Here is a 27,948-nt window from a genome sequence, read left to right as displayed (position 1 = left end):
AGCCCAGCACTTTGTTGGAAGTGTCCCCAGCTGTCCTAAATGGAGCTCAGATTAGCTTTACGGACAGTGTAGATGGTTCCTCTGAGAGCCCTCCTCTAGGAAGGAGGGATGTTCCTCAGAGGCACATTTATTACAGAGAGCACACTAACTTCTTTCATGACAACTAATGGCATTAAAACTACAAAAACATATCTGGTTTTTGGAGAGGGCAGCTCAGTGGGGCCTCTTGGAGTCTGACTTGGCTGCACAAGAAGGGGCGGGAGTGGTAGGAAGAGAGAGGAAGGAGAGAGCTGGGGCAGAGAGGAAGCCCACACAGGTTCCACTTTCATGGTGGGAGGGCTGGGGCTGAGGTGGGGCCAGCTGGGATGGGAGATATTCAGGCCTTTCATCACCAACGGGGAGTAAGAGAGGCCTCGCTGAGGCCCCAAAAACTGATGGCAGGGCCAGTGTGAGGAGAAGAGGCCTAAATGTGCCCACCCTTACCCTGCCTGTTCCAAGACAAAGAAACCACTAGCTGCTTTCTCTAGAGCCCTAGCTGGTAGCCTGGTGGACAAGCGTAGACCAAAGTTCTCTGGAAGCTGGTGGTGTAGACACAGTGACTCCAGTCCCCTGATCCCACAGGGATCGGCTGGCTGGCAGAGCTGCTGCTGGGGGGGGGGAGGGGGCTGCAGACATGAATGGGAGGGAGGATGGGAGACAGGAATGTGCCTCAGCACATAAAGGCAGGGTGATGTGGTTTTCTTCACCCTCAGGGCTGGGTGCCATTGGCCTTGGCACTAGTAAGGGCTGCCTTCCGGAAGGCCTGCAGGCTTGGGTTGTGGAGCAATGTGTAGGCCAGACCCCAGCGGGCCCTGCTCTGGCTGCCTTTGGGTCCTGCTCCCTTGGCCATCAGGTCCTTGTTCTGTAGCAACTGCATCCCTGAGAGATAGGAAGGGAGAGAGAAGGGGAGGGAGGGAGGGCTTCTTTGCACCCCAGCCAAGCTTCTGCAGGACACAGACCTGAGAGGGATCTAAAACCCCCAGGCACAGCCAGGGTTCCAGCTCCCAGCTGGAACAGAACACTGGGCTGCTGAAGTGTGTCACTCTGCTGGTAGAAGAGCAGAAGGGATGAGGGCAATGAACTGAGGCCGTCAGACAGACAGCAGAAGGTGGGAGTTAGGGAAGTGGGAACCAGCCTAGTAGCCTCTACTTTAGACCTCCTGGGCAGAAGGAGGTGGTACCTGGAGGAAGACAGGGAGGAGTATCTAGGCCATTCCATCCTCTGTGCACACATAAGATATATGTGTGTGCAAGTCCATGGTAAAGACAAAAATACCCTGAGACCCAAGCAGGAGGGTGTCAACAGGAAGCTGCAGGACAGCAGACAAGAGACTTTTCCTGCCTCACTATTTTGGAAGGGGCCTCCTATGACTCCTTCCTGAGAAACTGGGAGTCTCTCTCTATCCGCAGCAGGGTAAAGACGTACCTTCTTCTTCTTCTGCCGGCCTGAGGCTGTCCTGAGGGGCCAGTGGGGGCTGGGACTGTGGACTTGGCGCATGGAGGAGCAGGGCACAGAAGGCTATGACTCCTGGATGTGACTGGCTGGCCTCAATCCTCAGGAAGTTTTGGTATGTGTAGTAGCCTAGGATGGGTTGGGGACAGAAGGCTGAAACATAAGGGGCCCTTGGCAGACTAGAGGTATGCAGAAACAGAAAGAGGCAATCAGGGTGTGTGTATACACATGGGCATCAAACAAAGCATGGAGCACACAGGCACCAGCACCTTTTTTAGAATACACCATAGCTACCCTGCCGCACAAGCTTGTCCTGCACCAAGAAGCTCTGGCGCGTCTCAGCGCACACATACTGCACACACCTGCTAAGCCCTGGCAGTGTGCACACATTGCACACACATGCCTCACACCACAGAGCATTGACAGTGCTCACACACCTCCTGCACATGGACACCGAAGCCTACTCCTCAGGCGCTGTCAGGCTCAGAGGCCAGGGTGCAGCAGCTGCTTGGACAGCTCAGTCCCCCAGTTCCTGCCTAGTGACCCTACCTGGATCCAGGGAGGCTGCTCTCTGTGGCAGTAGGCTGAGGTCCATCTGGCCGAGGTGAAGAGTGTTGTAGAGAGAAGAGAGGAGTACCCGCCAGACAGCCATTATGGCTCCCACCAGCATGTTGATGGGGAAGAGGAGAAAAGTAGCTATGCAGAGCATGCGCCTGGGGGTAGGGAGGAGAAAGGCTGAGGCTGGCCTCCCCCACCGTCTTGTGCCAGGCCAGGGTCATACCTCCATGCCCTCAGGCTCTGTTGTTATCCACTGACACTTACTGGGTGTGCTTTTGTACAGCCCAGGGAGACCAGAGTTTAGTTTCAGGTGTCTGCCTCTATCACTTGTTTTTTTGAGACAGGATCTCTCACTCAACCTGGTACTCACTGATTCAGGAGGACTAAGTTGGCCCGCAAGCCCCAGGAATCCTCCAGACATGTGCCACCATGCCCAACTTTTAACGTGGGGGCTGAGGAGTAACTGAACTCAGGTTCTCATGCCTGCATGGCAAGCACTTTACCAACAGAGTCATCCCCCCCAACCCTCCACCTGTATCTTTGTGACCCTGATGTTCCCACCTTCCTCCTCTGGGTCCCTTGTCCACAAACTCCAAGCACCTCTTGGAAGCCAAGAGCTCCACAGTGAGACATCTGAGGGAGTAGGATGTTAGTGATCCTCAAAGCAAGAAAGACTCTTGGCAGAGCTGGGTTAACTGCTTAGTAGTAGAGTGTGTATCTACCATACTCTAAGCCCTGGGTTTGCAAGGTTGTGGGTTCTCAGCACCCCAGAATCTCCTGAACAAAGATTAGTTCTGTGACAGCTAAGAAGGAGGCATTTTTAGAAGGCAAAATCTACAGAGAGAAGAGTGTGGGGTCTGAGCGTACCACAAACTCAGGGACCAACTTACCGGTTGGTCAGCTCTGGGTATCCATGGTGAGTCTTCAGGAAGACCCAATTGCCTGCTATGTTCTGCAGGATTATAGCTAAGGCCACAGTCAGCCAGAAGGGCCTATATGTGGGTGGGATGTAGAGGGGGCTGCTGTTAGTGGACTCTTCAGAAAGTCCCAAAGCCCCTGTTCTTTGCCTCACTCACCACGTGGATTCCAGGGATCGCAGGAGCAGGAGGTTCCTGCCATGCAGTAAAGGCACAAACACCAGGAAAGCCAGGGATGTGGTCCCCAAGAAGAAGATGACCTGCTGCACCAGGAGCCCTGTAGGGGGCAGAAGGGACAAGAGGACAGAAAAAAGTTTCTGCAAGAGCCAGTTAACTCAAGGAAGCCAAGGGTTTCTATGCTACTTCCATTCCATGTCACTGCCTGAGCCTTGGTTTCTTCATCTGTAAAATAAGGATAGTAGTCCCTACCCCAGAGGGCTCTTTTAAGATTCCAGGAGCCCCATGTGATTGTTCCCACTTGCTCTTGAGTTCTTTGGGCGTAATTACTGTTTAAATAATCATGTGTGTGGCTGTGAATCAGAGCTTAGTACCTGTAGGTGCTGAGTGTGGCAATGGAAACCAGCGGGCTATACAGTCACCTGGGATGGTATATACAGAAGGGCTTGGGAGGTCTAAGGTGGACCAAGAGGAGGAACAAACATTTTAGTTTAACTATTTCCTCCATCCCCCATCACACCTTGCCTCCTCTCCGGTTGAGAATGGGAGATCTGAGGACCAGGTCTGGCCTTTGGACTTCCAGGAGGAGCCAGGTCACACACAGTTCAAGTATGCTGTACAACATGGTGTCTAAGGGGAGAACTTGAGGCATAGTCTAGAAGAGTCCTTGAGGGTCATCTGAGCAGATTGTCTCAGGGCAGCACCCCTATGCAACCCTCACATGGCCATGTTGCTAGTATCTCCCAGGAACAAGGAACCCTTCACCTTGAGGCAACCCACTATGGCCAGATTTCTCCTACAGAAGCCTCCACATGCTACCTTAAATGTGCTACATTCAGACCCGTGTCCATCCTATCCACAATTACCCAGATGTACCTTCCTCTGAAGGGTTCCCCTTTCTGGGGGCTCCTAACCATCATCCAGAGCAAAGAGGATGGGCGGGTTCCTCTGACCGCCCAGCCTAGGAAAATCTTTGCCAAGTACCCATACCTCCCACCAGGACCCAGCTCTGGGAACAAAGCAAGTGGGCTCACCAAGGCAGCTGAAGGCCGTCTGGTAGGCACTGAAGCTCATCCAGCTGACTATGGCTTGGCGAGAGGGATGAATACTCTGAAGAGGGGGGCCCAGATCCAGGGCAGCCCCTCGGTGTAGTGCTTGAAGATTGGCCCTGGGTTGAGAACAAATAGTGACCTTGGGGAACAACAATGCAGTAGCCCTAAATGGTAACCTAGGGTGAGCATCTGACCATCAGCAGGGAACCTCAGGGCTTCGGGAGCCTGGTGGTTAACTCAATCTGGGGTGGTCGCCCTGAGGAGGTGCAGTCTTGGAAGACCCCAGACAGAACAACCTGAACTACCACCAGGAACAGAACTGGGACCCAGCTGTGTCACCAGGGAGTAAGGCAAAGCAGAGAGCCTCAAATGCCAGGGCAAGTAGGGCCAGCTCTGTGGTCTAAAGTCCTTGAGTAGGAATGCTGAGGCCTGGCGAGTGCCCAGATTAGGTAGACCAGTTCTCTACACCCATCATTTCTCAGAACAACTTCTCCAATGGCCCTCTACCCTCCATGGTACCTGCTCACCCTCCATCTTCTATGAACTGTTTATCTACTTCTCTGACCTTATTCACGAAGTCACACCTGTCTTTGGTACCCTTCATCCCTCAGCCCCAGCCTCTCCAACCACTGGAACTGGATTCTCCTTTCCCAGCCCTCTCAGGACCCTTTCTCACAGGCAAATTCCAGCAATGTGGTGTTCCCTATACCACTCACAGAACTTGAGGACAACCAAATGTGTCCCCATGTCCCCAGGGGCAAGTGAGCCCCACCTTCTCCTCCCACCACACACAGCCAACCTGGGGGCAGGGCATGCATTCTGTGGCAGCCTGACCTACAGTGGCTTCTCCCTTCCTCCTGGATTGGGGTCCCTCAAGTCCTCAGGACTTAGATCCCTGCCCTATCTCTGTACCTGAGTGTCAGGGCCTGTAACTGACCTGTGTGTCCTCAGGGAGCGGATCAGGAGCAGGAAGGTTGATGCACAGGACAAGACCAGAGCTGAGATGTAACATGCTGGATGGGAGAGAGCAAGGGAGGGCAGGGGCTAGAGGACCTTCCAGAGCCTCAGACCCTTGTTCCTTATTCTAAGAGGGGTCCAGCTCCAGTTCTTGGGTCCAACACTGACCTGGCATCATCTATGGCTACATCCTGCCAGTAACATATGATAGCCAAGAAAGGGAAAGGACAGCTTTGAGTCACAGACACGTCCTGTCCTTCACCTTGGTTTTGTTGCTTACATTGCTATGACCCCTGTAATGAGAGGTCTGCCTGCAACTCCTCTATTCCTGCCCACGTAGCTGACTGCAAGGGGGCCTTGTGACAAGCACAGGCTTCACTGTGATGGCCATGCTGCTGTGGCCCACTTCCCAGAATGATTCTGGCCATAAGTCCATCTGCACTTGTATCAGTGGCCTTGCTTGGGACACAAAGAGTTGTGTCACACTACCTACCATAATGAAGGAGATGCTAACTGCTACCTAGCTCCTCTGTGTGGGGCCCTTCTCTATTCTCTCCCTCACAACCCTGACCTCACACAGAGACAGACAGTCAGGGCCACAGTCCCTGTAATGGTGAATAGAGAGCTCTAAATATATGTATAAGAATATTGGTGCAGCTGATGTGCTCCAAACCCCCATGCCAGCCAGCCTCACCCAAGACCCTCACAGCAAGCCTACAGGGTCTCTCACAGGAACTGTTCGGGGAGGGCTTGGCAGCTCACGTCTCTGTGCCCTCCCTGCTCTGTCTTACACTGCCAGCATGTCCTGGCCTGTGGGAGAAGGACGGTGTCAGGAAAAATATTTAAAGCAGCCACACCTCCATCTGCAATGTTGGCAGCCTAAGCTGCAACCATTGCATGCTAGTCCCCCAAAGCCAGGATGTTCATTTCAGCAAGGGAACCTCCAGTAGGCCAATGGAACATGTCTCCAGGAGTCATGACTCTCAGACTTTGTGACTCAAAAGCCCTAACTTGGGCTTCAGGGATCTATATTCTATCTACTGTGCCCCGTTGTATGACTTGAGGTCAGCCCTGCTCTATGTGTCTCCCACAAGCTTCTGGGAGAGGCTAGGGGGTGGATAGGATGGTAGCTATAAGGCATAGCAGACCCTGAAGGAGCAGATGGTAGTGTTTACAGGCGTGAGGCTCATTTCATAGGAAACAGGAAGAAGGAGATGGTCCAGACCAACAAGGATTCAGAAGAGAAAACAGGTGTCCTACCAGGCTGCAGCCTGTGCCAAGAGGGATTTATTACCCATAAAGCCCAGCCCCCATCCCACCTACTAGTCTTCTCCTCCTTCTCCACCCCGAAGTCACACAGCCATGGGCTTCTCTGTCACTACAGCTAGAAAGTTAGTCAGTGGTACTGGGACTGGGAGAGAGGAAGGTGTCACAAAGGCTAATAAGGATCACAGGCTGCACAGACATGGAAGTTTCAACCGCCCCCGGTTTGAGATGAAGAGTGGAGACCCAGAGCAGGAAAAGGCACCCCTTGTGTTCATGGCAGGCTAAAACCACACCCAGTAGCCTGTCTCCCATCCCCACTATGGCTTTTAAGGGGCATCAAGCAATCTCACCTTCCACAGTCCATAGGTGATGCTTCACCAGCTCTACCACCTCCTGCCTGTCTTCAGAGAGCACGATCCCAAAGCCAGCCAGCAGGTAGGAGACATCTGTGTTGATCCCCGCCCTCACCTTCTGCACAGTAGGCACCACGCTCACCAGCAGCAGCAGGGCCACCTGGAAAAGCCTCACTATGAGGATGGAGGGGACCAGGTGTGTGTGTACTGTCCTGAAAAAGTATTTCCTAGTCTGCTAGGGGAGACTCTTAACTAGCTGCAGCAGCCACATGCCGCTGAACTGCCCTGAGAACTGGTCCTTCTGCCTTCAAACAGAACGTGACATGAATGTATGACTTCAGCCTAACAGGTCAAAGATAGGCTATACCATACCTATTTAGTTACCTCTGCTTGGCCACACAAGCTTCAGAATATAAGCATTTTCAGTTTGTGGCTGGGCTGATAGTTCAGTCAGTAAAGTGCTTGGCGAACCTGAATTCATTTTCCCAGAACCGATATAAAAAGCTGGGCATGGTGGCTCCTGCTTATAATCCTAGCGCTGGGGAGGCAAAGACAGGCAGGTCCCTAGGGCTCACACTAACCAGGCAGCCTAGCCTGCCGGGCAAGCTCCAGGCCAGTGAGAGATTCTGTCTTCAAATACAAGGTGTATGGCAACTAAGGAATGATTCTGGGAGCTGTCCTTTGGCAGACAGACAGACAGACACACACACACACACACACAAACACACACACACAGAGGGTAGGTGTGTGTTAGAGAGTCCAACTTTTCCATGGTAAAGAAAGCAACTGAGTATCAAAGCTAGACATTCTCAGGTTCAAATTTTGGCTGCTCTAAGATATTAGAGAACTTGGCTGCATTAGGTTCTCTATGCCTCAATTTCCCTGATTGTAAAATGAAGATAAACCAGACCTACACCACCCAGGAGTTTGAGTTGTTGTTACTTTGTTTCTTATTTGTTTGTTTGTTTATTTGTTTGTTTTTCAGACAGGGTCTCCTCTAGCCCAAACCAGCTTCAAACTCACTTTGTCACTAGGGACAATCTTGGACTTCTGAGCCTCCTGTCTCTACCTCCTAAATGCTGGGATTACAGGCTTATGTTTAAGTGATGCTGGGATTAACCCAGGGTTCCACGTATCCTAGGCAGACGCTCTACCAACTAAGCCACAGCCCCTGTGCTAAAGGTGGTGGTGATTTATCAAACACACCAACTCACAAAATCCTCCCAATGTAGAAAAGTGATTTTATTTCTTCTATTTTACAGATGAGCTAATAGGTTCATGAAGGTGGGTAAATTTGGCCAAGGTCACCCAGGAAGTGCACAATGGAAGTACACTTTAAGTCCATGTTTATATGACTTTGAAACTTATAAATGATTATATAAACCTGCTAAGGGCCAGCATCCCTCCCACTGGGGAAACTAGTGTTTCCAAGATGCAGAACAGATGACTGGATAAGGGGGCACACCTGGGGACCTGATTTGGGCCTGGGCTGCCCCACATTTGGAGGGCTGAGGACAGGGGTTCAGGGAAAATGAGCACTGCAAACTGCAGGACACACCTGGTAAGTGGCTGTTCCTGTCAGGGTGGCCGAGATCACCAGCTTCAAGGGCAGGCGGAATCCTACAGTCACCAGAAAAAGGCATGTTGAAAAAAAAATGTGACCCAGCCTCTGGCCCCATCCCTTCCAAGTCAGGCCAGTGCGTCCCTTGTCCAAGAATGGCAGCTGTCCCTATGAGAGTTCTGAGGAACAAGCTGACCCTCCCCACCAGCTTCTCTCGGCAAAGGCTCTCCCTGACCCTGGGCCTCCACTGCATCACATACCTGGCTGTGGAGTGTAGATGGAATGATGGGAGAAGGCCCAGGCTCGAGACAGGAGGCTACGCTTGGAGGCGTGATGGGAGCTGCAGACAGATGGATAGGTTAAGCCTCACGAGAGAGGTCTCTGCTCAAGGCCACATTCAAACTGGGTGCCAGCACTATGACTCCAACAGGAACCTCCTCCACAACACTCATCCAGCCCTACCCTCCCACACATTGCTCCCTGAGCCCCAGCTCTCTGCCTGCTGAGGCATGCCCAGACCTTACCAGCTATCCAGCTTCTTTGGGCAGAGAAGGGTTCTCAGATACTTCTTGGAGTAGCTGGTCTGCAGCCCCTGTATGGACAAGTATTGCAGTCTGAGATTTGCCACCAGCAGTCCCTGGAGCCCTGGCCAAGGACACTGAATGGATGAACAAGTGAATGAATGGGTGAATGGATACCAAGCAGTTTCTGCAATGCCTCCTGATTAGGACGGTGATGGTGGAGTGTGGTGGGGAGGCTGACCTATGCCCTATGCCCTATGCCCTATGCCCAATGGGGACAAGGGTCACAGCCAGAAAAGCTACATCCTCCACAAATAAAGAGAGTTAAACTCCTATCACAGAACCTGAAATGCTGGGAAGTTCTTCCCCAAATCTCCCCTTAGTCAGATCTTGGCTCTCTGCCCTCTTCTAGCCAAGACTGGGGCCAAGGGAAAGCCTGGGCCCTGTGGGCTCACTGCTGCTCAGAGCACAAGATGGTGCCAGTCTAGAGCATATGCCTTAGGCTCCCTTCCTGCTATGGCTTACTCTAGGAAGATCACAGGGTAATGGCATTTACCCAAGCTACATTCCAGGCCTTAAGCTGCAGAGGCCCATGGGAAGGTGGGATGAACTTCTGTTTGGATCAGTGGGAGAATACAGGCCAGGGTCACCTGTTGCCAGGGCAACCTGGGGACCCAGGGTAGGAGCAGGTCAGCACAAAGCTTAACTGAGTCCCTTGTGGCTTAAATCTTTCTGACTAATGTCCAAAAGGATTTAATTCTCTTGGAAGTGTGGAGGAGAGGAGGTGGGGCGGAAGAAACCCCGGGAGGTGGAGGGAATCTCTAGGGACTGGCCTACTTTGTCCTCTGGGGGACCCTAGGCTTTGCAGAGAGAATGTAAATCTCAGGAGATCAAGTGATGAGCACTTATGACCCTGCTACATGTAGATAGCAGATCTGGAGCTAAACCAAGAAGCGGGAGTGGGGGGGTGAGGGGGTGGTGATAAGCCTCCTGAGTCTGCAGGCTTTCTCTCCCCACATCCTTCATTTCTCCTTAGCTCCAGCTCAGTCCCTGCCTATCTGTGACCTGAGCAGCATTCACCCCAGAGAACACCACCTTGGGTGGCCCTGCTCCTCAACTACCTGCCCTAGGTCAGCTGGAGGGAGGGGAGCTGTGATGTTCAAGTCCATGCTTGTACCCAGAGGCACTCAGCCTGGCTGGGTTTGCATCTGGGAGCTCACTCATGTCCTTGCCTTTGCTTCCCCCCTCTGGCCTGGGCCTTGCTCATCCCATCTGGGCCCCATCCTTGGCCTCCCCCTCCCTAGGAGGCCGCATGACCTCTGCGCCTTCAGTCCTATGGCCATAGACTCGATGGGTCACTGGGTTTGTAGGGTGCCCATCTCCCGGCTGGTACAAGCCACTACCTGCAGGAGGTCCAAGTCAATGGATTCTGAAGTCCCAACATCCAGCCAGCGCCTGACATGTGGGAGAAGCTGAGAAGCCTTCTTGATAAGGTCTTAGTATTTTTCAAGAATGTTCTCTTTGTCATGAGGCATCCATTTATAGCATCCACTCCTCCAAACAATTCACAATACTTTCTTTTTAAAAGTCATTATCTTTTATATTCGAGGCTGGCCTTGAACTTCTGGTTCTCCTGCCTCTGCCTCCCAGGTTCTGGGAGCCACGATGCCCAATTTATACTTGGTGCTTAGGACCAAAAACCTATGGTCTTATGCATGCTAAGCAAGCACTCTTCTAACAGATAAAAACTCTGCGTTGTAGAGCATCTCTTATGAGCTTCACTCTGCCCAGGGCACAAGTACAGGGATAAACAGCCCAGCCCCACCCCTGTGGTCAGCTCCTTCCTTTGCCTGATCTCCCACTCCAGCTGCTCTCTGTCCATCAGACTCACTGAATTCTGTCCCCAGGAAGCCACGCCCACCCGTCAACAGTCCCTTGCATCTGAAATCATTCAACACTTCAGATCAGTTCAGAATGAGCTTTCTGGACCAGCCCGACATCTGCAGAACTCTGCAAACTCCCAGGACTCTTGGATAGCTCATTGATGCAGCTCTCAGGGGTTTCAAAGAACCGAATCCCTGATTTTAGTTCTGCTTTGCTGAGTCTCCACACTGCATATAGCCTGGGTACCCAGAAGACTTTCAAGAACCTGGCTTAGCCCTCTCTGTCCCGAGAGGACAATACAAACAGTTATTCTAATTTATTTTTTTCCTGAGGTTTTCAGTGAGCAAAAGTTCTTGCCAAGCCTGACAGCCTGAGTTTGATCCCCAGGACCCAGATGGAGAAAGAAAAGAACTCACGAAAAGCTGTCCTATGACCCAGGGTGTACTCACACACACACACACACACACACACACACAGAGAGAGAGAGAGAGAGAGAGAGAGAGAGAGAGAGAGAGAGAGAGAGAGAGAGAGAGATTAAACTACAGGAGGCATAGATATGAGAAACAGGTATCAGGGCAGCCCTGCCCTCACCTTTACCTGGGAGCCTGCTCCTGTCCGGTGACGGAGACTCTGCACAAGTTGTACTGGATACCAAAGGCTCAGGAATCCAAGACCCAGAAGCAGAGGCAGGGAGGCCAGCAAGGAGTAGTGCTTATAGATCTGGACAGACAGACACTCAATCAGACCTGCCTTCTGCCTTCTTTACAGGATCCATTCCCACCCCACAGGGTGCTGGGGATAGCCTAGGAACCATGGTAAGCCTCTGATTCTAGGGCCCCCACACTAGGTCACCTCCCCATCTTATGACCAGTGGCCTAAGCAGACCCCAGAGAATATGTCATAAGCTCTTCCATGGGCTTCAGTGAGACCTGTAACCTGCCACCCACTTTCTCCATTTCTGTGTTCCCAGCATTTTAGGTCACATACTGTTAAAAACTAGACAAAAGGGTCTCTCTCTCTCTCTCTCTCTCTCTCTCTCTCTGTGTGTGTGTGTGTGTGTGTGTTTGTGTGTGTGTGTGTGTGTGAAGAGATGGCTCAGTGGTTAAGGCTATTATTGGCTGCTCTTCAGGGGACTTGGGTTTGGTATCTAGCACCTATGTGGCAGCTCACAGCTGTCTGCAACTACAGTTCCAAGGATCTGGTGCCAACTTCTGGCTTCCACAGTGCTACATGCATGTGATGTGTGTGTGTGTGTGTGTGTGTGTGTGTGTGAGCGTGTGTATGTATATATGCAGATACTTATACACATTTTAAAAATAAAAGTTAAATCTAAAAATAACTAGACAAAGGCCTAATTTTGTCTAGTACAATTTATCTGGTGCATGGTTCAGCGTCCTTGTGACACCTCCCTGGGTCAGCTCCTTCCATATTCATTCATTTGATTTTCAATTCAGTATGGGATTGTTTTTTGAGAGAGAGAGGGAGAAGGAGAGGGAGAGGGAGAGGGAGAGGGAGAGGGAGAGGGAGAGGGAGAGGGAGAGGGAGAGGGAGAGGGAGAGGGAGAGAGAGAGAGAGAGAGAGAGAGAGAGAGAGAGAGAGAGCGCTTCATGTACACTAAATTCTAAGTGCTAAACAATATCCAAGTCCCTTGGCAAAAAACTTCTTAGGTTTTCATGTTAGGAGGTCTTTGTTTTCTATTTTGAGCCAAGGTCTAGCTATGTAGCTCAAGTTGGCCTCAAATTAGTGATCCTCCTGCCTCAGCTTTCCAAGAACTGGGGATCACAGGTGGGATCCATAAATGCTTGGCTTTAAAAAAATAATTCCCAATCTTCACCTTCCTGGAGAGATTGGTGTCATCAACTGCATTGACAGGTGGGGAAATTGAGTCTCAGGCAAGTGCCGTTTCTCTCAGAGTACTTAGCATTAGGTAGGACCATCTTGCTTGTGTATCGTGTCTCTACTTCTGGAAGGACAGCTCCTAGAAAGTCAGGGGCTTACTGTGTTTTGTCCACAGGTATATTTCAAGGCCTGGAAATGTTTGTTGACTGAATGAATGAAGGGGTGAAGCTGTGAAACTGGATTGTCTGTCTAGAAAACTGATACACTATTTCTTTTAGGGTCCGGACTGGGAGCTTCAGAGTTCCTGCCTGTGCCAGTGAAGCTAGTTCTGGGGTTCTAGAATTCTCCTTTAGACCTCCGAGTTTATTTCCCCACTCAGCACTTGTCTCTCTCCATTCTTCCTGCCCAAAGAAAGACTCAGAAATCAGGGGAGGGGTGCTCCAGGCATCCTCTTCCTCCACTCTGCCCTCCTAGGCTGAAAGCTGCTGGGGACGGGGCCCAGACTCTGCCCCAGGTCTCAACTTCAGAGCAGCCAAGTTTGGTGCAGACGTGGATTGACGGAGGAAAGCAAAGAAGCCCAGAGTGTGGACAGAGGTGAGAGTCAGGCAGGCGCACCCTTCCGCCCTAGCCCACTGGGACTCAGGGTTACCTTAGGATCCTGAGGACACTCAGCTTTCTGCCAGACCTGAACACCAAAGTGGGCCCAAGATAACACAGTACCCAATAGGTATGCAGCTTGGTGCCCTGCCGAAGCACAAGCAGCCAGAGGGTAGTAGAGGGCTGGGTAGTAGAGCAGAGCCAGTAGCTTCCAGGGCCCTAGAGAGAGAAACACAAATGAGAGACACTAAGAGAGAGAAAGACTCGGGACCTAGACCATACCCGTCAGAGATGCTTTTCTGTCTCCATCGTCCAAGCCCCTCAGCTGTTCCAGTGTGTGAGAGCCTACTTTGCTTGGGTCTGAGCAAAGGCTCTGTGATCCTAGCCAAGTTACCTCTTGATGTCTCCATCTCTCCATCTGTAAAAAGGCAAAGGCAAACCAAGAAGTGCTTAGTGCAGTGCCTGAATTAAGTACTCACTCAACTAAGGACTACTTTATTGCTGCTTTTTTTCTCTGACCCTTGGTTCTCTCTATTGTAAACTAGAGCTATTGACATATCCCACCCTTTGTGGAGACTGTTGATCTAAAGAGGTCATTCTGCGGCCAGCGGTACCCCCTACTGACAGCTGTTCCTGTTGCCGTCACCTCCCCCAGCCAACCTTAATAAACCAGGACCCCACCCTGCCCTTGTCCCATCAGGCCAGCCCCTGGATCTCCTGCTGGATACCTGGACTGGATGCTGCAGTGAGGTTCAGGAAAGGCAGTGGGTTCTCATCAGGGAGCAACAGGCACAGGTTGCTGAAGAGGACCACAAAAACAGCAGCAGGCACTGTCCAGGATAGGTCCCCAGCCAAGAAATCCACAGGGCTGCCACAGACAGGGACAGGATAGAAGGAAGGCAGTCAGTTAGTCCCTGAGCCTTCACCCCTCCACAGTGTGCTCCCTAAACTGTCAAATCTATAGCCCAGAGGGGAAAATCCTTTCACCACCCGTACATTCACTGCCAGCATGCTTGTGGAGAGCCTAGAACCCATCCTTCTCAGAGCCCTGGGGCACAAGGCGCTGAGAACAAGCTCTAGATGCTCCGCCCACCAGGGGAGCTCCAGGAAACAGCCGCCTCCTCCTGAATAGATCTGTCAGTCTGGGCTGGCAGATCTTCAGAGAACACAGAAAGTCATAACATCCTTGTGTAAAGACAGCCTCCCTGGGCTGGGTGTGGACCAGAACAGAGGGCAGGCAGCGGGCACAGCAGTCCCAGGCTTGGGTTCTCTGCTTCTCTACTCTAGCTAGTCCTGGTGCTCTGAGAACCCCATCCTGCTCTGTCTGCTCCCTCAGCAAATCAGACTTCTTCCTGCATCAGACAGCATCTCAGGGTGCTTCCACAGTAGTACCCAATTCCCCACAGGACTTGTGGCTGGCACCTTTTCCAATATTTGCTGTCTCCCTCACCAGCCAGCCCAGTCCTGTGCCTTCAGGATGACACCTAGCTTAGTCTCTGGAGTTGCAAAGCCATAGGAAAAAGGAAAAGAAAGTCGCAGCCACAGAAGCTGCAGGGTGATTACTCACTACTCACAATCCCAAGATGTTCTCAAGAGAAACAGCCCAGACAGCATCAGGGGTTAAGGACCACTCTAAGTCTGAGGGCCACACACCAGAACCTACATTTCTCTGGAATCCTTTCCTCCATGCATACCTGCCTGCCTAAGCCAAGAAAGCTGAGTGAGGAGGGCTCCAGACTGAGAAAGACAAGGCTGTTCCCAAGTCTTTAAAGCATCTAAGAAGTCACTCAATTTTCTAAAGGAGCCTATCAGCTGGGTCTCAAATGGGACTTTCCAGAGACTAGCACAAACCTGGGCAGTCCAAGTCTGCAATGACCACAGCGTGGCCAAAGCCTGCGACGTCTCACCAGCAAGGCCAGCAGCAGCAGAACCAGGAACTGGAGGAAGAGAGAAGAACAGGGTTTGGGTGTCAGGCTTCCTAGTGATCTGAGTCCCAAGATTTGTCTTTGTCCATCTCAAAAACACTCCCCATCCACCCAATTCCATACTCGGGTGATATCTTAGAGACTGGCTAAAAGATGACAGAGTTTGGTCAGCACTTCTGGCTTGGGATCCCTGTAGAGAGAACTCCCACATAACCTTCTCTGGGGGGCATGAGGTCCCTAGCACCATCCCAAATGGGAACACAGATCCCTCTGCCTGGACTGGCAGCAGGTGGCGAGGCAGGCAGAACTTACCGACAGTGAAGCCAGGCAGGCATGGAGCAGGGCAGGGGGTGTAGTGAACTGGCAAAGGGGAATCACCCTGTGGAACAAATGATCCACAGGCTTAGCTTTAGCTAGGGTTTAAGGCATTGCCTACAGAGGAGGCCTCACCATCATCTTCCTCAGCTCCCACCCCAGCCTGCTCAGTTCTGTTTTTCAGGGTGAGTCTGGACCCCCATACCTTGTGCTGTGCCGGCCCTGTATCATGCTTTAGGGCTAGAGAAAGGAGACTCTTGGGAGACACAGAGTATGCAAGCTTGGTCTAAATATCTATTCTTGCTCACCCAAATAATTCCTATCCTCCAAGGACCCTCCTCCTCGTCCACCCACCTTTAGGGGACTCCTAGCTGTTCCTAACCTCACAGAGGCTCCCCTTCACAGTGCAGAGGTTAAACACACTACTGAATCAAGCAATCTAGCATTTGGTCTTGTCTGGCTTGCTTCTGGTGCCTGATTGATCCAGGACTGGAAGGATCCTCTCTCTTTTCCCATCCCATCTCATTAAAAGTGTTAATGTACAGCGAAACAGTTTGCACACTGCACAAGGATGCTTGGCCAAGAAAATAAATATGGTCAGAAATCCAGGCCATACAGTTCTCCATGTCCTGTGTCTGCAGAGCTGAACACACTAAATGAAGTATTCTTTTTCCTAATCACCACGGAGGCTCCCTGGGAGCTGGCAGATGTCCTGCTCTGAAGGTAACTTAAGCACAGAAGGAAGCCATTGAGAAGAAAGAGCTCAATGAGGACCACAAGAGCGACTTCCAGGTCTAGGTCACGTGGCAGAGAGAGCTTGGGACTACAGATGGGTAAGTGAGGAGGCTGAGAACCAGGGCTGATAGCTTTCTAGTCTGCAAGGCTTGGGTCTGAGAGCCAGAGGGAGGTTTCCAATGTGAATGAGACCTGGGAAGATGGGACTGTGGCATTTGGGATGGGGAGGAGGGGAGGGGAGGGGAGAGAGGAGTTGGGAAGAGGGAGGAGGAAAGGTTGAAGCTGAAAGGAGTCTAGGCTGTGGCTTGGTTTGCCTTGCCAAGAGACTAGGCCACCCCATCTTAGGCACCTGCCTGCTCTATAGCAAAGAGAAGTAAAGAAGTGTGCAGAGTCCTGGGACTACCCGTTCGGTCAGCCTCCTCCATCTGTCTTTCTTGCGGGACTTCCTGAGCGCATCATTGAGGTGGAGGAGGTCAGATGGGTCTTTCCCATGCCACTTCTGGCCCCCAGCAAAGCTGCTCCCATAGGCAATGTGCCTGCCAGGCAGGAGTGTGGGGGGATGGGTATCTTGTCTGAGCTTAGGTCTTGCACCCACCCACACCTAAGTGCAGTGTGTAGGAGGGGGAATGGGTGGAGGTCTGACCAGTCCTAGGGCCTTGGGAGCATCACTCAAGTCCCTAAACCCTTCTCAGTGTCTAGTTTCTGCTCAGCCCAGTGCTTCCAGTCTTGCCAAGACAAGGACGCAGCACACTGACCCTTAAGTAGCTTGGTCACTTTCTCACAAACCCACATCAAGTTAGAAGCCACTCCAAGCCTCCAAGCCTGGAAACCTTACGTAGGGCCCTATCTTCAGAACCTCTGGTCCTTACTGAACATAAGGTTTCTAGCTAACACCTAGTTCAGTGTGTTTGCTGGCGATGGGTGAGGTCTCAGCCTTTGTGTGATTGATAAGAGGATAACATAGATATCATCACAAGGACCACAGAGAATTCCCTCTCAGGAACGATACACACAGGTACTAAAGAGTGTAGAGGGGAGAGAAAGTTCCATGTGGCTTCTAAGAAGTAGTTGAGAGGGTCCGTCTTCATTGTCCACGTCACTGCATTAAGAAGTGCCTAGGAGACAGTGAGGCAGCTCTCGCTGTGTCTTCGAGGGTGTTCCAGAGAAAAGGAATGGAGAGGAAGAGACCCTTCCTGAACGTGAACTGTACCAATGCTCGGGCAGAGTACGAGCATTCGTCTGGCTGTTTCCTTACTGCCCGGATGCTTGCAAGTGCCTTTTGCTGTGCCTGAGCTGCCATGAGACACTAGACCCTCAGACCATGAGCCAAACAGTCCCATCCTCCCTGTAGTGGCTTCTTGTTGAGTATTGGATCACAGCAATGCAGACATAACCTTTAAGGTGCTTTTGGGCTTCAGTTGGACAGAAGGGCTGCATCTCCATAGGGAAAGAAGGGAGGAGGCAGTCTGGGCTGTGGAGAGAATCTGATGAGGGAAGAGACCGTGCAGCTGGCACTAGACAAGTCTCTCAGTTGGCCTAGAGGAAGGCCAGGGCAAAGTTAAAGTTGGCATGGGAGGCACTAAAATACTGTGGAGCTTGCCTGCGCAAGAAGTCCGTGGCTGAGTCTATCCTGAGCCAGGGGCCCCACCCTAGCTCCATCCTACGGTGCACACTAAGGTACAGAAAGTCTGCATCCTGGAACTCTTCAAAGCTTTGATGTAGCACACCCCTGGGGTGTCTGACTCACATAGGGAGAGGTGAACTCAAGTTCATCTCCTAGGGAATCCCCTGTACTCCCTCCTAGCCTCCCATTCTCATCTCTGGGGGAGGAGGGAAAGAAGTGGGGTGATGTCTAGATTTGTTGGGTTTTTTTTTCCTAAAAAGGTAAGTTCCAATGATCCCCTGCATTCTATAGACCCTCTTCTCTGAAGACCCAGTATCCACCATAGATTTACTTTATCCTGAGACTATACACAGATATCCCAGCAACAATGAGTTACAGGCACCTGGCTTCTAGCCCATGCCCAGCCTGGTCCCTGATACTCACAAGGACACAGTTTCTGATTGGGTCCTTACCCCAAGTTAAGAGTCTGGTTTCCTTGGAGAGCCTAGGCCCCTCCTCTAGTCCACCACTGCATAGCTGAGCTGGGGAGGCTGGGAGAAGGGGAGTCACAGCCTAGCTGACCGCAGGCTTTTTCTGCAGGTGGCCAGAACCCTAAGTCCAGAACAACAGCTCTTTCCCTAGGGCCTGGGTGGGGCCCCAGTCCCTGCTGGGTGACCCCAACCAAGCCAGGCTGCAGTCCTAGCCTCTGGGGAAACACTTGAGCATTTTTTCCTTCTCCAGTTTCAAATTTTAATGGTGAACAGATGTGCACACATCTGGCTTAGTACCACCCATCCACCCCATCTCACCCCACCCCCATTTCTCTGCTCTGCCTCACCTTTCAGGGGAGAGCCAAACTCCAGGTGCCCCAGAGGCAAGACAGTCTTAGAGGAGAGCAATACTATGCCATAGAAAACCCCAACTCCTCTGCAAGGTACCCAGACTAAACATAGATAGGAAGGGTCTAGGCCAGGAATTCTTGGGACATCCATGGGGTGAGGGTAAACTGACCTACCTGCACACCCTCCTTGGACTAGCCTATACATTTGCTTCAAGAACAAGGTCTCTTCTCCCTCCATACCTCCTAAAACTCCCTCCACTCAGAGTGGTCCAGAGATAATGGTGCGCCAACGCTTTCCTCAGCAGTTCCTCGGGCTTTTCTCCTACAGTTCCTGACTCTCCCGTGCCTGTAAAGCCCCAGGGACAAACCCTACACCAAGCACCACAGAGGTCTGTGACACCCCCCCACACACACACACACACTGCTCCCCATCCTGGCTGGCTATGGACCACATGGCCTCAAGCCCTTCTTAATAATAGTTCAAGAACTGTTGTCCTCAGGTTTTATAGAAAGTCTGAGGCCCAGAGAGGCTGTGAGTCTCTGAGAGGTCACACAGCAGATAAATGGCAAAGCCAATCTTAGACACTTGCCCAAGGGTCTCGCTGCCTCCATCTTGGCAACCTCTCTACCATAAACCGGCTCTGACGGCTGCCTGAGCCAATTGCCACACTTACCCCTCTGGCTGCACCTCCTCAGCTCCTAGAGGTTCCTCGATGTACCAGCTGCTGTAGTCATCTGTCACCCCGGAGGAGGTCTGGCTTCCATTCTCTGATGCCTGGGACTCCATGCTCGAGCTCTTCTTCCTTGACCCCAGACAAGAGGGGGGAGGGGCATACAAATGTGAAAAGAGGCTTAAAAGGAAAAAAAAAAAAGAAGAAGAAACAAAGGAACATTTCTTGTTAATCCTAAAGGTTACTTTCTTGCTTTTAGCTCTCTGGGAAAACTCGTCTGGGACTGCAGGTCAGGAGAGAGCTGGAGGAGGGATGGCGGGGCTGCGTGGGGGCACACAGGAGTCTCCTCTTGAACTTTCCTACCCAATCTGGTCTGACAGAGTATTCTGCACCCCTGGGGGTTCAGGCTCTTGCTGGGAGCGCCTAGTGAGCCAAATGACCTGTTACCAGCTGGTCCACTTTCAAAGATCTCTCTTGTGCAAACTGCCCGCAGAGACCCCTTCCTTCCCCGCCCCAAGCCCACCCAGATGGACCCACAGACAGAGTAGAAAGGGGGACCAAGGAGGAAGGAGCCGCAGAGATGAAAGGGTGGGCGGGCGGGCTGTGGCCGGCTCCACTTGGTCTGTCCTGCAGCTGGTCTCTCCACCCCTCCTGCTCTGGGGTCCAGCCCAAGCCCTCCCCTCTTCACCAAGGCTCCCTTGAGACCATCCCCCAGTCTCATTTGCCTTTAGTCAGCCCCTTTACCTCTTCAGCCTCAGTGCTGGGAACACACCATAATTCTTGATGAGACCCCGAAGATGGATGGCTGCTGACCAAGCACATGCTTACCTCCTAGCACCTGCCCCAAGCTCTCCTGCCTAAGCATAGCCCCTCTTCAGAACCCAGCATCGTGGCATCTTAGGGTAACACCCTACTGGGGCTGGCTACAGAGACAGGGAGGGAGCCTATCCACACGGTCTCCTGAGTATATATGAGGGAGAGCACACGTGTTACACTAGTAAAACCTTTTTGTTCTTACGACTTGATTTCACAAGAAGATAACTCACCCCCACAGGCGGAAATGAGTCCTTCAAACTCAAACCAGACCTGCGAGAAGATGAACTTCGCCTGCCTGCCTGCCTGCCTGCCTGCCGCTGTTCTTGTTCCAGCCCCGGTGAAGGGGTGAGGGTTTTCCTATCTTCCCAGAGGAGCTGGACCCCTGGCTGCCCCCTCCCTTCCCTGGCCCAGCCTGTGGGGAGGAGCAAGAGGCAGACAAAGCAGAGAGCTGTTCTCAGCTCGGACCTGACTTTCTGAGGCTCTCAATCCTTCAGTACGCCACAGGGGATTTGGGCCACGGCCTGGTACAGATAAGCTTTAAAAGCGTTTTTATTGCATTTATTTATTTTGTGGGTGGGTAGTTGGGGAGGGGGGATCAACACATGCCATGGCAGAAGACAGATTATAGAAATTGACCCCCTCTCTCCATCATGTGGGTTCTGGGGAGGACAGAATACCGGTCACTGGTCCCCGGTGGCAAACACCTTTACCCACAGAACCATCTGACAGCCCCTTCTTCCTTATAAAAAAATACTCATTTATTTATTCTTTCAACAGAAGCTTACTGACCACCTATTATGTTCTAGGACTGCTCTGGATGCTGGGACTAGAGAAAGCACAGTTCAGAGGACTAGCCTACCAACATATATAGCCTCCAGAGCCTGGGATTTGCAGGGGGTAGGTTGTCCTGACCAGTCCCATTGGGAACTATGTTTGCAAAAGAGCAGTGGGAGGAAGGAGAATTCCTGAGGAAAATCACCTTTGGGTGGCGCTCCAAAGGACACCAGCTGGTCCCCAGGGCAGACAGCAGAGAGGAGCTTGCTTGTTCACTGTAGAAGGAAGCTCCGGGGTGAATGTTCAGAGTGGACAGAGCCTCAGTCTCACGGGCCCCTGCAGCTGGCAGCCAGGCCCATGAGGCCAGGTAGGGCCTGAGTCCTGTGAACCCTCACTGCCTCCTTCCCAAACATCCTATCTTCCAGGAAGAAGGCTCTGCCTTTCTCCCCATTCCACAGAGGAATTGTGAAGATGGAGCTTTCTCGGATACAACTCAGAAGCCTTCACTGAACTGTCTGCTATCAGGGGTCAGGCAAATCCTGCCCCTCAAGCTCTCTGGGGACAGGGATCTACTTTCCCTGCTCTCTTTCTTTCCCTTAGGACAGTGCCTGGCTCCGAGATCACAGAGATTTTAGATCCAGTCTGGCAAAAACACTTCTTGTTTTAGTGCTTCTTCTTCTTCACTCATGGTCCTATGTCCTAAGGCTGCTACATGCCAGGCTTGCTGGAGCTCTCTGCTCCAATGCCAGAGCCTAGCATACCCTTCACCTCTCAAGGGTCACAGACACTCAGCATAGAGAGCAATCAATCCATATCGCAGCCCTGCCTCTCATGATACCTTTAACAAAGAACTCAGTCCTAGACTATGGCCATTGCCTGAACAAGATAATGGTTAGATACCTCTACCTGTCAACTTTGTTCTGCCTTAGAGGGATTCCCTGCCACCTCCCAAGCCTTGTTCATTCATTCATTCCAAATATCTTATGTGATAGTTGTGTCTCACCTACTGATGTCACCTACTGATGTCCATGAGGTTTAACATGTAGGGAGGTAGAAAGAGACAGTTCACCACGAACCATCAGAGCTGAAGAGAAAATACAGTGAGGGGAGGAAAGGAGAGACGGGCAATGCAGAGCCAGCTACATGCAGCCTAATCCTGAAGGGAGGGAGGAAGGGACCCTATCAGGCTACCAGAAGGAGCCTCTGTCCACTCAAGGGCGAACCCATGTAGATAGCCCCTTACCAAGGCCAGGTATGGTCACTATCCTACCTCCCTACGCCAAATCTGCTCCCATAAAGCCCATGATCCCAAAATACCACCTCCCTTTTCCCTAGGGAGATGCAACAGCCACCTTGGTGGCAGCTCTACCTCCCTGGCAGGAATAAGGAGAGTACACACTTTGTCTTTTTCTGTTCCCATGGACCCAGAAGCAGCACTGGAGCCAGCGCCTGGGGCAGAGCAAGGGAAGCAGGGCAGGTTCCCACACGGCAGAGGGTAGGGAACTTTAGGGAGAGGCAGGCTACCTGTGGTCGAGTGTTGGCTCTGCCCCTGCAGCCCTGAGTGACTCCTTACTCTGGTTGGGTCGTAGCCCCACCTCTGTGGCAACCAGCCTACAGAGTCTTCTATTGTGGCTTCTCCCCCAAGACTGTCTTCAGTGACTTCACAGCCCGAGAATGTGGAGGCGCCACACCAGACATTGTTGTAGCAAGCATATCAAAGTGTATCAAAGCCACAGAAGCCAGGCTGTGGCTATTCAGCACCCTGCTCCGCCCCCATGTCTTCTATCTACCATCCACTCTGGTGGGAGCAGGGGGAAGATCCACAGGTAATGAGTAACCGTGTCTCATCTGAAGACAAGCCCACTTCTTAAGCCCAAGGTTCTTCACCCTGAAATATGAACAGCATGGTCTTTCCACCTGCACACCAGGGCACTAGCTCAGAGAATGATAATAAATTGCCTAGCCACATGGGCAAGCTGGTAAGGGGAAAGGTAAGAGATGCTCTTGAAGGATTTCTGCAAAGTCCTGGGCAAGAGGACCCAGCCTGTTCCTGGGAGCTGGCTCCATAGTAGCTCATGTGAGTTCTGCTCTCAGGATGGTGTGCAAGAGAGAAGAGGTAATTCGAAGAAAGAACTATAGAGACCAGGGCAAAGTGGAGGACAAAGGAGGGAAAACAATCTTGGAGCCTTCCTGGCAGAGGCGATATGGAACACGACCCTGAGATCAGAGAGGTCAAACTACACATGGTCACAAGAACGAAGTGTCTTGGGAAGCTGAGAGACGGAGGCAAAAAGTACAGAGCAAGGGGTGGCAGGGCTGCCCTGCCCTCCCACTATAGTCTGTGTGAGCTTCAGTGAGTAAGTACCAAGATCTCATCCAGCTAAGGCCTTTGGCCATCTGGGCTTGGTAGAGAGAAACCTTGGAATGGAGCTGGTCCCTAAAAGCTTTGGGATAAGGCTTCCTTCCTCTTGATGTTTTTGTTCAAGTTGATTAAACCTGAGGAATGTTTGTGTCCAGGAATAGAGGCCCACGTGGGTGCCTGTGGTTATCAAAATCTTCAAAGGGCAAAGTGCTAAGCTCAGAAGGAGCCAACTGCAACCTGCAAGGAATGTGAGCAGCAGCGCTCTCAAACCCCCAAAGCAGCCCCAGAATGCTAAGGCACCGACAGAATCCAGCAATATCCCCTACATGTCAGCAACCTCACGAGAACCCTCAGAACACCAGTGACTCCCTTGGTCCCCTCAGCATTTCACAAGCAGACAAACTCACTTTAAAAACCACAGGACTTCAGCCTGGGGATAGGAAGAAGGAAGGTCCAAACCCCAGTGAGCAGCAGCCATAGCCCACAGACCCCTGTCACTCTCTACCATCTTATCCCAGCCTATACGCTAAACCCAGCAACATACCCCGAGTCCTATAGCACCCAAAACAGCTACATCCCAATCCCACAGAAAGATACAGGATCCAGTGGGTGCTTCAGTCTACCCTGGAGCTGAGTGATGCCCCACCCCCACAGACATCATGCAGGTTAGGCAGAAAGGCTTCTGTAGCCTCAAGAAGACAGGAGATTGAGAGTCTGACCACCTGTACACAACACACACACACACACACACACACACACACACACACACAAATCATCAACACTAGCACACCCAGCATACACAGGAGCCAAACTATCTTGGCCCCAAACAGTGAGCTGGGAAGCAACCTGTTGGCTGCCAAGCTTGAGAGAAAGTAAGTGTGGGTGTTCTTTATCTCTTTCTTCCTTTGCCAAACAGGAGGGTCAGAGCATCATGGGATGCTTCCCTGGAATTCTATGCTTCCTTGCCTATAGTACCCTGTGCTGGGTTGAAGTAAGGTGAGGCAGAGCAGGGCAAAGGCAACATGCTTCTCTTGTCGAGTAACAGGTCTCCCTGCTGGTGAGACACTGCTAGTGACATCTATATGCTGCACGTTCAGATATGGAGGTGGATGTGCCACAAATCCCATGATGGTTGTGGGGCTTTAAGTATCTAGGGGTCTCCTTTCCCTTATGTCCTCCCTGGGTGGTACCACTATGGTGAGGCCTTGAGAAGCAGTCTTGAGTTTTGTACTGACTGCTCAAAGATCTCCTACCTACCCCATGGCAGGGCTTTCTAGCCATCTCTTGTCACAGAACGTGGGTCCCACTCTGACAGATGTGACTTTTGTAACATTCCTCTGTATGTTTTTTTTCAAGCTCCCACTCGCTTCCCAGTCAGTCCCCTGCCTGCCCACAGTTGCAATCTGGCCCCTCCGAATAGCCCCTCCCCCTGCCCCCACCCCTTCAGGCGTCCACAGTTTGGCTCTGGATCACAGTCCTACCTAACTTTCCAGGTTGGCTCCAGCCCAATTCACCTTGCAGGCTTCCTTGGTTTCCCCTTCCGGACCTCTTCCCCTTCCTTGACCGATCTGGGGAGACGCGGCAGAGTGCTCCTGACCAACTAGAGCCTTCTTTTCTGGGTCTCAGCTTTGTCAGAGCTGGGATCCCGGAGGCTGGCTGGTTGTGAGGCCGCAGTAGATGTCCTTAGCAGGGTCCCCACACCTGCTTTAAGAACCACTGTTTGATCTCCTGGAAAGCAGCCCCCTCCCAGACCTAGACCTCTGGAGTTAGCGGGGCCTACTCCCTCCTGTCTGCTTAGCTCTGTGCCCCTGAGCTGCTGGGGCCCCTGTACAGCAACGGGGCAGAAGCCCGCCGCCGGTGTCTCCTGCCATGGAGTCTCTCCGCCCCTAAACCGTTTGCCCGAAACTTGATCCCCCTGGCCCTCAGAATCACCCCCACCGAAGAAGCCAGGGCTTTGATGGCTGAGTTTCCCAGCTGTGGCCACAGATAGCTCAGGAACCCCCCTACCTACCCTCATTTGTCACTATCCATCACTCCCAGGGGGGTATCGCCTGATGAATTGTACTGAGTCCAGCCACCAGCTTGGCTTTTAATAACTGATCGGCATCTTGCTGTGTTGCCCAGCTGCGCTGAGGGCCCTGGTCATGGGGCGGGGAGGAGGGGGACCACATTGGATGAAGCTGGAATTTCTGGTATGAGCCATTCTAGGAGGAAGCCAAAGAGCCCCTCAGAGACCCTTCTCTTCCACACCTCACAAAGAGGTGCAGCTCTGGGTCACTCTCACTCACCATCATAGAACACTCCTAAGGCAGTGGGGACAACATTAGATGCCCAGCACTTGTGCAATGCTCAGTATTCTCCCGTGTCCTCCTTAAAAGGGTGCCCTGAAGGGAAGCAGCTGCACCTGGTGCTAAAGCGTGGCAGTTGAGTAAGGAGAGAGTGGATGCCGGCTAGGACAAGGAAGGAGCCCTACTTCTCAGGAGCTAGATCTAGAGAGGGCAGTCTTTTTTTTTTTTTTATGGAAGAGAAAGTTGCTGCAGTCAACCAATGTGGGCAGCCTGGAACCATAGGCTCTCCGTGACCCCAGGAGAAGAGAGCAGGAGTGTTCACTACACCTAGGTGTGAGGCTTTCAGTTGCCCCGCAGGAGAGATGTGGAGAGGGACCACAAACAGCCCAAGGCTGCTGCTGCTGGCCGGAAGATGGCAGGCAGCTGGGCGCTGATGGCCCCTTCTTGGGAAGAACTGTTTTTAGGTAGACAAGACTAAGCTGTAAACCAAAAAGTCCCTTCTGTAGACATGCAGACAAGAAGCTCAAGGCTGTTTACAATAGGAAAAAAAAAACCCACAGAAAGCAATGAGCTCCACAGCCATCAAGATGCTTTGATAGCCTACAGTGATGAACCCTTTCACTGCAATAAAGAATGTACTGCCCAATATGGCAAATTCCAAGACACATTGCGCAGTCAGTGACAGAGCCACACAGAAACCACTGTCTTGTTTTATGCTTCAGATAAGAAGACGTGTGTGTGTGTGTGTGTGTGTGTGTGTGTGTGTGTGTGTGTGTGAGAACATGTGAGGTGAATCTGGCAGGCATACAGTAAACTGTTCAGAGTGGTCTCACTGTTGCCATGTGATGCAAGCAAGCTTTTGCAGGTCTTGGGTCTCCTGGAGAAAGGAATCTTTTAAAAGACCCAGAAGGGGACTTGAGGACTATTTGTTGGAGTCAGGGGAAAAGAGGGTTCCCTGAACAACAAGGCCTGAAAGCCGGAGCATAGCAGCTGCCAGGGGTGGGGGCTGGAGGGAAGAGGGAGTAGAGATGTTGGGCTTTGTGAATTCAGAGATTTCAGCCTTGAGTCTGAACTTCTGCATGGAGAGGTAGGTAGGGCTTTGAGGTGTGGAAGGACAGGTCTCCCTAAGGGACAGTTATGCCCTCATTTCCTTCTCCCTCACCTTTTGGCTCACACAAGTCTCCTTTAGGTTACATAGAGGAGTTTAACTCTTTAACACAGGAGAGTCAAGCAGTCCCAACCGGGGAGGCACTGGCTGTCTTCCACTGACTGCCAACCAAAGCATTTGTAAAGAGAGTTAGCAGTCATCAGACATGCCAGCTCAGAGAATGTCCACATATTGGTGTTATGTGTCTTAAATGATGCCTGAGAAGCAGGTAGCTGCAGGGGGGCATGGAGGAAGGGCCTTTCTTGTTCCCTTTCTTCCTTCCTTCTTCACCCTCAACACATGAGGGATGTGAGGGATGAACCCAGCAGAAGGAGTTTTTCTTCATGTAAATGAATGCTTTAAACTTCCATCACACATAAAATCCTTTAATAAGTGACAGGAAACTGTAAGGATGTGCTCAAGCTTGCTGTAGATAAGTATCTGGAAGGTGGCACTGAGCGGACTCCACTCTCAGCCAGCATTGCTCACCCTCCCCCCAACTCCAGACTCCCTTGCAGCTAAATGCAACCCTGAGACTAAGTAATAGTCAGTGAAATGGAAAAAGTACTCTTAGGACATGCTCTTAAAAGCGGGGGGCTTTCTTTACCTCCTCCTGTTTCCAGAAGGCTAAAATGGAGTTTTGAAGGCCAGATCTCAAGAACTCTCCTGGGACTATAAGGCAAATGTCATGAGTTAAGTAGAGCAGAGCAGTAAGTTAGCTGCAAAGATGGAGGCTGAGCTGAGGACAGATCATAAGGTGAATAGTCCGTCATATGGTTCCATGGCCTATCACAGCCAAAAGAGAGCTAACTACAGAGATGGGATGATGTGGCAGGATCTATAACTAAAGGAAAAGTTAGGTCAGAGATTCCTACCCAATATCTCCCCACCCCTATTCCACTCAAGAAACACTGTTCTGCCTCCAGAAACCCCCCTTCCTATTATTTGGGCTTGCTCCACTCTGGGGTTAGGAGACCCACTCTGGGATAAGGTAGAGACCCCTTCAGTTCACTAATACAAGTGGCAGGCCTGGGCCGTAGCACTTAACAGCTTGTCTGCCCACTGTCATCCATCTCCAATACCAAAACGTTTTCCATCTCATTGTCCTGCCTTGCTGTCTGTCCTTGTCCATGAGTCCCTCCATCCTGAACATGAGCATGCTTTGTCCCCATCTTTGTGTCTCCCCTTCTTTATACCTTTCTTCCCTCCATAAGAAATACCAAAAGATTCTCCTATCAAGTACTACAAAATGAGCATTTATGACAAACAATTCAAGTCCTTTTATCTTCCTTCCCTTT

The 27,948-nt window shown here is 51.7% G+C and overlaps 1 protein-coding gene across 1 annotated transcript; it reads right to left on the bottom strand.

Moving 5' to 3' along the window:
- Window positions 1–67: 67 nt before the first annotated feature.
- Stra6 (signaling receptor and transporter of retinol STRA6) lies at window positions 68–20,082 on the bottom strand. Its single transcript, XM_085828267.1, has 19 exons — window positions 20,008–20,082; window positions 19,267–19,395; window positions 15,411–15,477; window positions 15,025–15,110; window positions 13,902–14,041; window positions 13,568–13,591; window positions 13,226–13,392; window positions 11,335–11,457; window positions 8,857–8,924; window positions 8,593–8,672; window positions 8,330–8,391; window positions 6,769–6,931; window positions 5,133–5,208; window positions 4,178–4,311; window positions 3,126–3,243; window positions 2,940–3,041; window positions 2,041–2,204; window positions 1,465–1,620; window positions 68–918 (listed from the first exon to the last, which is right to left on the bottom strand). The coding sequence occupies exons 2-19, from the start codon at window positions 19,377–19,379 to the stop codon at window positions 749–751; spliced, it is 2,013 nt and encodes a 670-aa protein (XP_085684393.1). The 5' UTR covers window positions 19,380–19,395; window positions 20,008–20,082; the 3' UTR covers window positions 68–748.
- Window positions 20,083–27,948: the final 7,866 nt, after the last annotated feature.

This window comes from Mus caroli, unplaced genomic scaffold, assembly GCF_978045245.1.
Source record: "Mus caroli unplaced genomic scaffold, Mus_caroli_1 scaffold_11, whole genome shotgun sequence".
NCBI classification, from domain to species: domain Eukaryota; kingdom Metazoa; phylum Chordata; class Mammalia; order Rodentia; family Muridae; genus Mus; species Mus caroli.
Note: the sequence above shows the minus strand (reverse complement) of the source record. Positions and strands in the feature narration are given on the sequence as shown.